Here is a 13321-nt window from a genome sequence, read left to right on the forward strand (position 1 = left end):
TGTGATAGATGTCTGGAAAATTAACAGGTCAGCATTTCAAGCAAAAATGTTCACATACAGGATATCCAATGACAATGGTATCAAATATCAATCCAAGTGTATCTTTGGAGCATCACTTTAAACTTGTTAGCTCAATTGATTTACTTGTCTCTTCTCAAACAGCCAATGATTATTATTTGTTAAAGCAGTGCTTTAGAATTGCTTAGGATTTAATAAAGCAGCAAGCTGTTTTTTATTATGCTGATAAAATGTACCTAATAAACAGTAACATTAAACAGGTTAACATACATGCTAAATTCATCATATCTGAAATCATCTTTCTAAATATTATTTCTCACTTAGGCCCAGCTCAAATTCTGTCTCTTCCTTGAAGGTCAAGTTCTATCTTTTCTAATAAATATTTAATTATGCAAGGGATACAGGTTCATTATTAAAATTTAGAAAAATATAAGCAAATATTTTTAAAAATTAATATTGTCTTAAATTCTAATTCTCAAAAATAACTAGTTATTTGATAAGTGTTTGGTATATGTCCTTTTGAATATTTTCTTTATATATATAATTTTTTAACCAAAATTATGGACTCACAAGATATAAACCTATAACTTGTTTTGTGGATGGGGGGCGCAAGTGAGGGGAGAAGTCTCATCTGTCACCCAGGGTGGAGTGCAGTGGCGCAATCATGGCTCACTGCAGCCTTGACCTCCTGGGCTCAAATGATCCTCCCACCTTAGCCTCCTGTAGCTGGGAGTACAGGCGTGCCACCACAATGAGCTAATTTTTCTATTTTTTATTTTATTTTATTTTTGTAGAGATGAGTTCTGGCCATGTTGCCCAGGTTGGTCTCAAACTCCTGAACTCAAGCAATCCTCCCACTTCATCCTCCCAAAGTGCTAGGATTACAGGTATGAGCCACTGTGCCTGGCCTGTAACTTGTTTTTTAACCTAATGATGTACCATGAAAATCTTTGCAAGGTCAAAAAATATACTTCTATAAAACCCTTCCTAATGGCAATATGATATTCAATTTTATAAATGTATCACAAGATATGACGAACATTTAGTTTTGCAGTATTTCAATATTATTATTTTATTTTCTGTAGAGACGGAGTCTTACTATGTTGCCTAGGCTGGTCTCCAACTCCTGGCCTCAAGCAATCCTCCCACCTCGGCCTCCCAAAGTGCAGGGATTACTGGCATGAGACACCAGACCCAGCCATCAACATTATTTTTTAAAACCACTTCTAGGGTATAGGAGTTTTAAAAACTCCTATCCAAGTGTTTTGTGCACTTGTTTAAATCATCTTTATTATAAGCTCCCAGAAAAAGAATTCCTGGACAAGGAGCATGCACATTTTAAGACCTCTGATGTGCACAAATTGCTCTCTGGAAAAACTGTATGGATTTATATACTCCTATCTACAGTGTTCAAGTGTGCCCACACTCCCAGCCTTTCACCATCACTGTACACTTTCACCCCTTTTTAACTTTGTTAATTTGATAGATGGAAGATGGTATGCTGAATTTTAAATTGCATTTATTTAATAGAGATAATAACAATAGAGAAACTTGCACGGGTTTATCAGCCATTTGTATTTCTTCTGCTCATCCTTGTCATTTGTACATTTTCCATCTGTTGGTGTTTGTTTTCTGTTCTGTGGTGATTTGAGAGACTTCTTGGTATATAAAGGATATTAAACTTTGGTCTATCAAATGTTTGTCTCAGTCTGTCACTTGCCTTTCAGTGATTTTTATGTTATATTTATGATATTTTTATTTATGGTATGTTTATGTTTGTGTTTATGTTATATTTATGGTTATGTTTGATCATCTTGTTTATATTTACAATTTTTTAGCCATACCAGAAATTTCTTTTTTTATTTTTTTTAATTTTATTTTTTTATTATACTTTAAGTTTTAGGGTACATGTGCACAACGTGCAGGTCTGTTACATATGTATACATGTGCCATGTTGGTGTGCTGCACCCATTAACTCTTCATTTAACATTAGGTATGTCTCCTAATGCTATCCCCTCCCACATTCCCCCACCCCACAACAGGCCCCGGTGTGTGATGTTCCCCTTTCTGTGTCCATGTGTTCTCATTGTTCAATTCCCACCTATGAGTGAGAACATGCGGTGTTTGGTTTTTTGTCCTTGCAATAGTTTGCTGAGAATGATGGTTTCCAGTTTCATCCATGTCCCTACAAAGGACATGAACTCATCATTTTTTATGACTGCATAGTATTCCATGGTGTATATGTGCCACATTTTCTTAATCCAGTCCATCATTGTTGGACTTTTGGCTTGGTTCCAAGTCTTTGCTATTGTGAATAGTGCCCCAATAAACATACGTGTGCATGTGTCTTTATAGCAGCATGTTTTATAATCCTTTGGGTATATACGCAGTAATGGGATGGCTGGGTCAAATGGTATTTCTAGTTCTAGATCCCTGAGGAATCGCCACACTGACTTCTACAATGGTTGAACTAGTTTACAGTCCCACCAACAGTGTAAAAGTGTTCCTATTTCTCCACATCCTCTCCAGCACCTGTTGTTTCCTGACTTTTTAATGATCGCCATTCTAACTGATGTGAGATGGTATCTCATTGTGGTTTTGATTTGCATTTTAGCCATACCAGAAATTTCTAGATCATCTCATCTAAAGATCTTTTTCTTTATAGTGTCTCCCTCTCAAATTATACTTACAATGTCTTCATAGCAAGATTATTCAACACTCAATTCAATTTGGTACCCAGCGTGAGGCAAGAATCTATTTTTTGCTAAATGGTTAGGCAATTATCTAAGCATCATATTTGTTTAAACTTCTCCCTTTCCCATGACTTGTGTCATATGCCAAATGCTCACGCCTCCTTTTGTTTGTTTGTGATCTCTTCTCTGTACTATTGATCTGTGCGTTTTTTTCACCAATACCATGTTTTAATCACTGTGGCTTCATAACCTGTTTCGTTACCTGATGTTCTTCCAGATGAAATTTTAAAACATTAAGTTCCATTCTCAACAAAATGTTTCTTTGGAATTTTTGTTAGGCTTGCATTAAACTGAAAACTAATTTTCAACAGGGGAATTGGTATCACTATGGTACTAACATTTTAATACAGGAACATGATCTGATTCTCAACTTACACAAGACTTTTACTATTTATAGGCATCTTCATACAGAGTCTATGTGTTTATTGTTGAGTTTATTCCTCATGAAGCTTTTTTTGTTGGTATTATGAATGTGAATTTTTCTTCCACTAGATTTTCTAAATAGTTGCTGCCATCTTACTGGGTTCTCCTGATGGTTCTACTAATTTTTTGGTTGGTTCTCTTCAGGTGGTAAGCAAGTCAGTCAGACACAGGGATAATTTTGTCTTCTCCTTTCTAAAATGAACGACCTGTTTCTTTTTGTTGACATTGAAATGGTTAGAAGATACGGACCAATGTTAGTGATAACATGAATGTGATCACAGTGAATCTTGTCTTGTCTTTGTGAAAGGACTGCCCTAGTGTCTCACTCAGTACCTTGACCTATATTGAGTCACAGAGCGCTTCCGTAATCTACAGTCAATAAGCCATGGACTCTCTCCCCAGACAAATGCACTTAGGAACATTCTTGAGAAACACAGGTTCAATTTCTACAATAAAGAAACCTTCTGAAGTTATGAAGTTGGATGTTGGATGTTGGCTGTTGGCTTGAGAGATGTTCTTTTTAACATGAAGGAAACTCCTATTTCCAATATTTTACTTGATCTTAGAAATCATCAATAGATATTAAACTTTACTGACCGCTTTTCAGCACCAACTGAAATAATCTTTGTTAATGTTACCTACTGATATGATGAATACTGTTCATGATTTCCTAACGTTGAACTTTTTATATTCCTGGAACGAAGAAAATTCGGTTATCATGACACTATTTTAATATGAGTTAGATTTCATTTGCTATTATTACTCTAAGATTTTTCATATATACTCATGTCATAAATGATATTTATACATATGGCTGAACTTTATCAGATTTTGGTGGTAAGGTAATTCTAGCTCTGTAAAAATTGAGGTTTTCTACATTTTAATATTTTCTCTGTTGTGAAATAGTATATATAGCAGAAGAATTATTTATCCTTTGAAAATTTAGGAAATTCACTTTATAATTCCCTGGCTCCAGCTCTCTCTTTGAAGGTAATTCTTTGATGATTTTCCTGTTTCTTTCATATTTTTTGCTGCTTCTTGAGACAGTTCTGTTTCTCTTTTCCTTCACATTATCTCATTTTAAGGAGCTTTTCAAATCTATTAACATAGAAATATACTTAGAATTTTTCTAAAATTCCTAACTCCCAATTATCTCTGCTGTTATGTTCCTGTTTTCATTGTGGGTTTTGGCTTGGTTTTCTCTACTTCTCTAAAGTAGATTAGCTGAAGAGTTATCTATTTTAGTTGATTCATTCCAATCAAAATGCCAATTATTTGATTTTTTTCAATTCAATTCAATAATTTTCTCTTTTCTAATTTTTTCTGCTTTTCCTTTTTCTTTTCTCTTTTTTGTCCTGCTGTTTTAAGGGCTTTTCATTATCATTATTCTAACTTCTTGAATTGAAGCTTTATTTAGTCCCTTTTTCCAGATAATGAAAATATTTACTCATATGAAATTGCCTCTGCTCACTAATGACTTGGCATTGCCTCATTTATTTTGATACATGTTTTCATTTTCATTTTCCTGGCATTCTGTAATTACAGTTTTATCTTTATTATTTGATCCAGAGTTAGATACTTAATTAGTTTTCTGTTTTTGTAATTAACATAATTTCTTAAGCCACAAATTTCCTCCAAATGCTGCTTTAACTATAATCATTAAGTTTTAATATGTAGTGTTTTAGCACTGTTTCCTAGATGTTCTGTGATTTCTGTTAGAATTTTCTCCTTCACCCAAGAATTGTTAAAATAGAGAGTTTTTTAATTTTCCAGGTAGAAGAGGCCTTTTGGGCTTTTGATCTTGTTACAAAATTCTAATTTTATTGCATTTCAATCAGAAAATGTTGTCTGTGGTATTGTCACTTTCTGAAATTTATTAAAGTTTTCTTCATGGCCTGTTACATGGTCAATTGTAGTAAAAGTGCCACACATGTAGTCTTTATTTTCAGGCTACTGGGTTAAATCAGGTTACTAATCATGCCAAGCCTTCTACATCCTCTGACCTTTTTTTTTTTAATTTATTTATTTTTTTTTTAAGATGGAATCTTGCTCTGTCACCCAGGCTGGAGTGCAGTGGCACCATCTTGGCTCACTGCAACTTCCACCTCCCGGGTTCAAGCGATTCTCCTGTCTCAGCCTCCTGAGTAGCTAGAATTTTAGGCGCACGCCACCACGCTCGACTAATTTTTGTATTTTTTGTAGAGACAGAGTTTCGCTGTATTGACCAGGCTGGTCTTGAACTCCTGACCTCAAGTGATCCGCCTGCTTCGGCCTCCCAAAGTGCTGGGATTACAGGCTTGAGCCACCGCACTTGGCCTCCTCTGACATTTTTGTCTCCTTGATCTGACATGAACTGAGAGAAGGGAATTAAATCTCCCCCTACCAACCAGTGTGTTTCTATTGCTTCTCATATCTCCTGTAAGTTGTGTTTTGTAAGTATTGATGTTGTATTATTTAGCACATAGATATTCTCATAAGTGTCATATCTTGGAATTGTACCATTTAGCATTATAAAGTGTCATCCTTTGTCTCATTTAATTTTAGGAACCTGAATACCCTTTCATCTAATATTAAGATTATGACTTCTGCTGTCGTTTCATTTGCATTTGCCTGGAACACATTTTCTTAATCTTATTTTCAAACTTTATCAATCTTTTCATTTGAGAGTTAGATTTTGCTTTGAGATCTGATTTAAATTTTGTAATTAGTAAGTGACTGATGTAACATGTATTGACAAGACAGATATGTTTGGTCTTGGTTTTAATTGTATAATTATATAGTCATGTAATGTATTTATATCACATTTCCTGATTTCATAGGTGTTTTTTTTTTAAATCTTTGCACGGTCCACTTTCTGTGTGTGGGGAGGAGGGGAGTGGTGCATGTGACAGTTCTTCTGATAGCTGGAATGATCTCAGCTTCTGTTCTAGTATTATTATACATTTATATATTCTGATAATACTTAGCCCTCTATGTCTTTAGGCATAGTATTTATGGGGTCCCTACTGTAGCAATAATAAAATAATCCAATTTTATCTCCCTCCTACTCCCTATCACCCAGTTTTAGACAACATCTTCCTTAACATTTACCTTTGTACTATTTGCTTGTATCTTGCTTCTATGCCTATTATGTGACTTGCCAATTTCAAATAATATCTGTCCACTGTATTTATTTTATCATACGGCAATCATTGTCCTTACTCTATATTCCATACTCTTTTGTCCTTCTCCACCTAATTTTTGTCAGTTTTACCATCTCTACATTTTCAGTATATATGATATTTACATTCTTACCTATCACCTTAACCCTTCCATTTGTTTTCATTTTGGTTCTAAGGTAAAATATGACCATATTCGCTTTTTTTTTTTTTTTTTTTGTGGAGACAAGGTCTTGCTCTATTATCCAGGCTAGAGTGCAGTGGTGCAATCATAGCTCACTGCAGCCTCGAACTACAACCAGTTCTTCTGTTGTGGTTTCTCCGGATAACTTCCCAGGTTAGCTGAAGTTCATCCCCTAAGAGGTCCTTCAAGACAGGCTCATTGGAACCATATTACCCCAGTTCCTGAATATGTATAACTGGTTATCTGTAGCCTTTATGCTTGGAGGGAGCTTGGCTGAACATATAATCCTCAGGTTACCCTGTTTTTCTTTGATGATCTTGTATCAGTGTGTTATTGTCTTTGGATATGGAATGCTGTTACGAATAAATGGAAGCCACCTTGATTTAGTTCCTATTTTAAATGACTTAATATTACTTTTTTCTTTTCAAGGGGTGGGGAGGAGGTATGACTACCCAAAGAATTATTTCTTTATCTCTAAAGTACAATAATTATATTAGAATATGTCTCAGATTGACCAATCTTTGTCAGTTTTTCCTGACACACCATGAACATTTTCGATATGTATATTCAACTATTCTTTCATTTCAATAAGGTTTTATTAAACCATTATGGGTTTTTTTGTAATTTTTTTTACTATTTTCGTTGTCTTCCTCGGAGACTCCAATTATGCAAATGTTAGGTTTCCTTTCCCTGACGTCTATATCTGTCACTTTATCTTTGTTCCTTTATAACGTTTTCATTATTTCCATTTTCGTTTGCTTACTTTTATAGTTTCTGTCCTCTGTGCCCTTGGTTGTGTTTTCCATGTGGCCATTCTGCCCTGTGCTCCTTCCAACTTCACGTTTTCATCTCTTTCTTTCCTGAGTCCTGCCGGCTCATAGTTTATCACTCGTTTTATCAGCCCTTGACTACTTTCATTTTTGCTTTGCATTCTGACTGCCCCATTTCTAAAAAGTTCATAGCAAAGCATTTCATATCATCTGCTCCTTGGCAAAATTTTTCAAGTAGGTATATGTCCTCTTCTATTGATAAGTTTTCATTTTGATTTTCTTTTCTTTGTTGCAGGATTTTTGAACCCAGGCTACACCATTTTTAAAAATTATTTCTCACTAAATGAGCTGAATTTTGTTCCCACCACAGAGACAGACTGCTTCCTGCAAATATGGCTGATTTGTGTAATTCTTGTGTAGCTCCACCTCTGCTTCTCTGAATCAAATCAGGTCTAAGAGGCTTCTGTCATCAGCTTCAACCTGTCTCCAAAGTTTCCATATCCATGGTTGTAAACAAAGGATGTAACATTTATATTTCATGGTGAAACCTCACTTTCAGGAACTGTATTTTGAAACTATGATGAAAATTTTCAAACACACACAAAAGTAAAGAGAATAGATAATAAACCCCTATGTAACCATTATCTGTCCTAAATAATTTTCAACATTCTTCCATTAGAAAGTATATTTTTGCTAGGGCTTTCTGAGATCTGCTACCACTCTGATCTTTCAACATTCTGCATGTATCTTCTCTTCACTTACTGCTGAGTGGCCTCTAACCAATTTCAGTTGTCTTTGAGCAGCCCTTACATATATTTTGAAGTCTGTGGCTTCTATTTGTTTCCAACTTTTCTGAAAATGGATTTTGTGGGTTTGAATGATTTCCAAGAGAAAAGGGGAAAAATGCTGACTTATGCAGCCATGTTCATACTGGAAGTCCCAATAAAATATTTTTTAAATTTCTAAGCGGTTGAACTTTTTGTTTAAACTTTTGTTATTAATTTCTCATTTTATTGCATTATAATCTGTCTTGTATGATTTCTGCTTTTGGTAACTTACTACAAAACTAATATGTGATCAAATTTTGTAAGTATTCGCTGAGCATCAGGAAAAAATGTATTCTCCATTTTTTATTATTTTTATTCTCTATTTTAAAGCTGTAACTTTAACTTCATGTAGCTTGAAAAACATTTACCTTGTTATTCAGATCTTTTATCTTCTTATGTATCTGTTGTCTGCTTGATAGTTAAGGAGAATGGTGTAATGAAATCCCCACTGCAACTTTAATTTCTGTCATTTTGTGCTTTTGTCAGTGTGAGATATTAGTTTATACATTCTTATCCATTTTTGCTTTAAGTATTTCTAAGCTTTACTATTCTATGCGTAAATATTTGAGAGTCTTTTCATTGAAATATACATCTTTTATTTATATAAAACACTCTATTTTGTTTCCTTTGCTCTTCACTTTAAATTCTGTTTTCCTTTGGTTTACACTTACCTTGTTTGCTAAAATATTGTTTTCCAAAATCTTTATTTTATAGCCATTCTAAGTTGTATTGTTTTAGATGTGTCTTTTAAAGACAGCACAATGAATTTTGACTTTTGATATAGTCTAAGAGTCTTTGTCACTTAATGGGGAAGTTTAGTCCATTTTTATTAATTAGGAACATTAAGATGTTTTGTTCTTTTTTTACTATGCGTTTTCTGTGGTTTCTGTTTTTAATGCTTTCTTGTTGTGTCTTTTGTTCCTATATTTTTCTATTTAGATTAGGAGCTGTTTCGTCCCCCTATGCTAGTGATTTCTAAAATCTGTTTTCCTGTACCCACTGTGTGCGCCACTCTCTCCATAATGTGGCAGGCTATTTTTCAAAGACCCACGTTGGTGATGGTGGTTTTCTTCCATTTACTTATCTTTAAAGAACCAGCGTTCCTTCCAGGTCTAATTTTCCCCTAGAAATAGTTTGAATGCATTTTTCTTTGGACAGCCTATTTCCACTTGGACGCTGTCAGAGACCTCCTCCAAGAGGTCAAGCGGGAGGGCTGGGTGCCAATTCAGCATCCGCACCTGAGGGAGCAGCGAGGGGCCAGGGCCATGGGCCGTGCTGGCAGGAGTCCTCATTCTTGCTTGGGTTGTCTGACTTTTTGGCAAGGCCACAAGACCACATGCCAGACCTAATGTGTCAGACCTTCTTCCCGGTACACAAATAGTTCTGTCTCTTTGCCCAACCTCACACACCCAACTACCAAGTCGAGGAGGAACTTGCTGCCTGAGGATCGCAGCTGCTGCTGCCTGTGCCTCATCTCTGAGCAGCCAGGTCTCCAGGCACAATTCACCAGGCAGGCCCATAGAGCAGAGACAACTTTTGCTGACTGGTGAAACTGCCCTCCAGGGTGCCTAGCAGAGACTCTGCGCCAAAAGAATCACCTGAAAGCCCAGGCCACCTGCTACCCTGACAAGCTTCAACTCTCTCTCATCCAGTCCCCTTCAAAGGGCTCTTGGGGCCTTTCCTATGTGTCTAACAGCCTGTGCCCACCTCTCATTTTCTCCTCTCCAAGCCTGGGAGGTAACTGCGGGGTACAGAGTCTCCCCCATTTTTAATCCAGAAGTAGTGTTGCCAGATTTAGTAAGTGAAAATACACAATTCCCAGTTAAATCTGAATTTCAAATAAATAACTGATACAGAATGGGGTCAGGGAAGCGCTGGGTAGAGGAGGATGGGGTCCCTGGCGAGGGCTTCACCCCCGGGCCTGTGCCCACAGACCTAGGGAGGACAGGCATTTCTGTTTTCTTGCCCAAATGCTGCATTTCACAAGACCATCCTGGCCTGCCACACCCCCATCCTGTGCCTATAAAAACCCCCAAGACCCTAGCAGGCAGAAACACAAGTTGCTGGACATCGAGAGGAACACACCAGCAGAGGAACACACGAGCGGCGGGATGTTGAGAAGGACCCACTGGCATAGGAGCACACCAACAGGCTTCAGCAGGCCAGCAGGCCATTGACCAGCGGAACAACGTGGAGTTTGGTCCCAGTGGTGGGAGGAGAGTCCAGGCCACTGAGCAGCATGACTCCAGGGGAAAACCACCTTCCCATTCCATCTCCCTTCTGGATCCCCAATCTGCTGAGAGCTACTTCCACCCAATAAAACCTTGCACTCCATCTCCAAGCCCACGTGTGATCCAATTCTTTCAGTACACCAAGGCAAGAAGCCCCGGGATACAGAAAGCCCTCTGTGCTTGTGATAAGGCAGGGGTCTAATTGAGCTAACACAAGCTGCCTACGGATGGCTAAGCTGAAATAGCCCTCTGTAACACACGCCCACTGGGGCTTCAGCTGTAAAAAAAAAATTCACCTCTGGACACTGCTGTGGGGTCAGAGCCCCACAACCTGCCCATCTGCATGCTCCCCTAGAGGTGTGAGCAGCAGGGCACCGAAGAAGCCAGCCACACCCCCACTGCACGCCCTGTGAGGGGGATAAGGGAACTTTTTCTGTTTCATAACCAATAATTTTTAAAGAAATATGCTCTGTGCAATATTTGAAGCATGCTGATATTAAAAAACTATTCATTGTTAATCTGAAATTCAAATGTGACTGGGCATCCTGAATTTTAACTGGCAACCCTAGCCAGGAGACCACGCAACTCCTTTAAGGAGTAATTTCTGAGTCACCTCTGATTATCTTCTTTAAAAGTAGTCTACTTTTTCAAAGCATAATTATATTTGTATAATTTCCTCAAAATACCACAATTTGGCTGACGCATTTCTGTTTTTTTCCACAGAAACAGGGTTTCCCATATTTTCAGATGTGTAGGTAATTTTCTGGCCCAATTGTAGGAGTTAGGCGTCAGGAGTACATTCTCAAACCGACTCTCTTTTTATTTTAACACAAATTTTCTATTATAGAAAAGTTCAAATAACACCGAAAGACATGGAATAGGACAACAAATCCCTGCGTACCCATCTCCAAGCTTTAACAATTTTCAACGTCATGCAATATTAATAATGTTGACTATTTTGAAAATCGGTGAGGGGACCACCCCGATTTTGGGAAGGGGTAGGGGGCTGGGGCATGTTAACACAGGTCATTTCACCTCTAAACACTTCCGTATTTCAGCATTCTCCGGGGAATACTGTCTTGGTTATCCCAGCCCACACTCGCTTCGGGCTGTAAATCGGTGGGTGGCTTTCTCACCCAGCTGGTCTAGCAGCATTCATCACCCTCAGACACCAAATGAGGAGACAAATGCAAATAGATCTACTGCATGAGCTCTCTTTCTGTTGTGTCTCCCACTGCCCAGCACACACACAAACAGCGACTGTCAGACTGAAGAGAGACCTTACCTTCAGGGTGTCAAAATCCTTCTCCAAGTAGGAGCCGCATTTTTCTCTCTCCCCTATGGAGGCAAAGAATTTGCTCCACCAATCGATGAACTCTTCCTCCTGAGTGAGTAGAAAGAAAGAGACCATTTCAGAAACAGGACTCGCCAAGCAGCGTCCTTCAGAGTTGGAAACCCTCCCTGCCCTGCTGGGCCGCTCTGGACCACAAGGCTTTCCTAAGGGTGATTTGGGGGAGCAGAGAGAGGAAACCTCTGCCTCTCCTTCGGCAAAGACTGCAGACTGAGGAAGAGGTTTCAGCATTTGGTTGGTGTTGAGAGGCGGAGGCTCTAGCCCTGGCTCTGCCCCACAAGCATGTGTGTTTCTGTCAAACTCCCCAGCCTCCCTTTTCCTTTCTGTGAAGTGGGCATAAGCATCTTCGTAGTTCCTGCATCCCAGGGACACAACACACTGAGACCAAAATCAGAGGGTACATAGGGTAGCTCTTAGGGGAAAATGTCAATAGCGTATTATTTATGAACAAAATGCAGTAGATCCAGGAAAATCCAGACCCAAAAGAGTTTTATCTATTCTGCCCACCCACGTCCCTACCCAGGCAATAAAGGAAGCATTGGAAATCAGCACTTAACCTCCCCAAGGTCAAATCAAGGCAGAGTCCCTGAAAATCAACTAATACTAAGTGCCCTTTATTCCAAAGACACTGCTAAATGCGAGGTATTAGGTGAGAAGAAAGGAAGTATATGACAGCACAAATTTTCTGTGACATCCGCATCCTTCCTCCAGTCACTCCTATTTGCAGGAAAAGATGGACAGGCCTGTTGTGGCAAATCCTGACCTCCCCACCTTTTAACTCCTCCTGTACATGGTGTGTCTACAGGCCCTTTTAGCTCTGGTGTCTAGAATATTCCTTCAGCTGTGTCCTGTCTCGGCGGGTGGGGTGTCCTATCACCTAGAGGGTCACCAAGCTCCCTGAAGGTGGGATGGTCAGCCCACCCCAAAAGCCCACCAAGGTCCCATCACTCAGTCTGAGCCCATCTGTACCATTAGAGCTCATCTGACTTAGTGGGAAGAGCCAAGGACACGGCGTCAGGAGCTCATTCTGGAACTCGCTTTCCTCCTCTGTATGAGAAGGTAGGCTAGAAGATCTCCCAGGAGCCTGCTCTAATTCTCCACCAGGAACTGAACATCTATCACAGAGTTTCTGAAAATGCTGGTGGCCCCTTCAAACTAAAGGCAAGTGCTCTGAGCTCCAGCTTACTAAAGGCAAACACAAGCTGGTACCCAGCCAAGTGTTCCTGAACAGGCATCCTGGGGAGAGGGTAGGATGAGGTTCTCAAGTCTCCACCCGTCCTGGAAGTGTGGTCCTAACACACCTTGTGTGGCCAGGTGGTCTCCATACACACCACACAGGGAACGTGTACCAGAGTGAGGCTGAATCTGCAGCCAGGCCCTACCAGACCCACTTACCCGGAGGGTCTTCTGCAGCCAGGAGAGAGGAAACAAGGTCAGGTGGGGTAGGGTACAGCATGGCAGAACTTTCTGACTTGTAACCACTCTAGAAAAAGCCAGCTTAGAGCAAGGCAGACCCAAGCCTTTATGTTTAAAGTTCAATTTAAAGAAAAAGATGCTATGGGTGACACACATATACAGACATACATATCAAACTCACAGGATGACC

General features: G+C 39.0%; 1 protein-coding gene across 15 annotated transcripts in view; it reads right to left on the bottom strand.

Annotated features, from left to right (window-relative positions):
• Positions 1-13321, bottom strand: part of DYSF (dysferlin) — a 232381-nt gene that overhangs the window by 31600 nt on the left and 187460 nt on the right. For all 15 annotated transcript variants that reach the window (XM_055241803.2, XM_055241805.2, XM_055241799.2 and 12 more), the window contains one exon: positions 11650-11748. In XM_055241803.2, the coding sequence (XP_055097778.1) occupies positions 11650-11748 (99 nt within the window). The remainder of the gene's footprint in view (positions 1-11649; positions 11749-13321) is intronic.

The sequence above is a fragment of the Symphalangus syndactylus genome, chromosome 14, assembly GCF_028878055.3.
Source record: "Symphalangus syndactylus isolate Jambi chromosome 14, NHGRI_mSymSyn1-v2.1_pri, whole genome shotgun sequence".
Taxonomy (NCBI): domain Eukaryota; kingdom Metazoa; phylum Chordata; class Mammalia; order Primates; family Hylobatidae; genus Symphalangus; species Symphalangus syndactylus.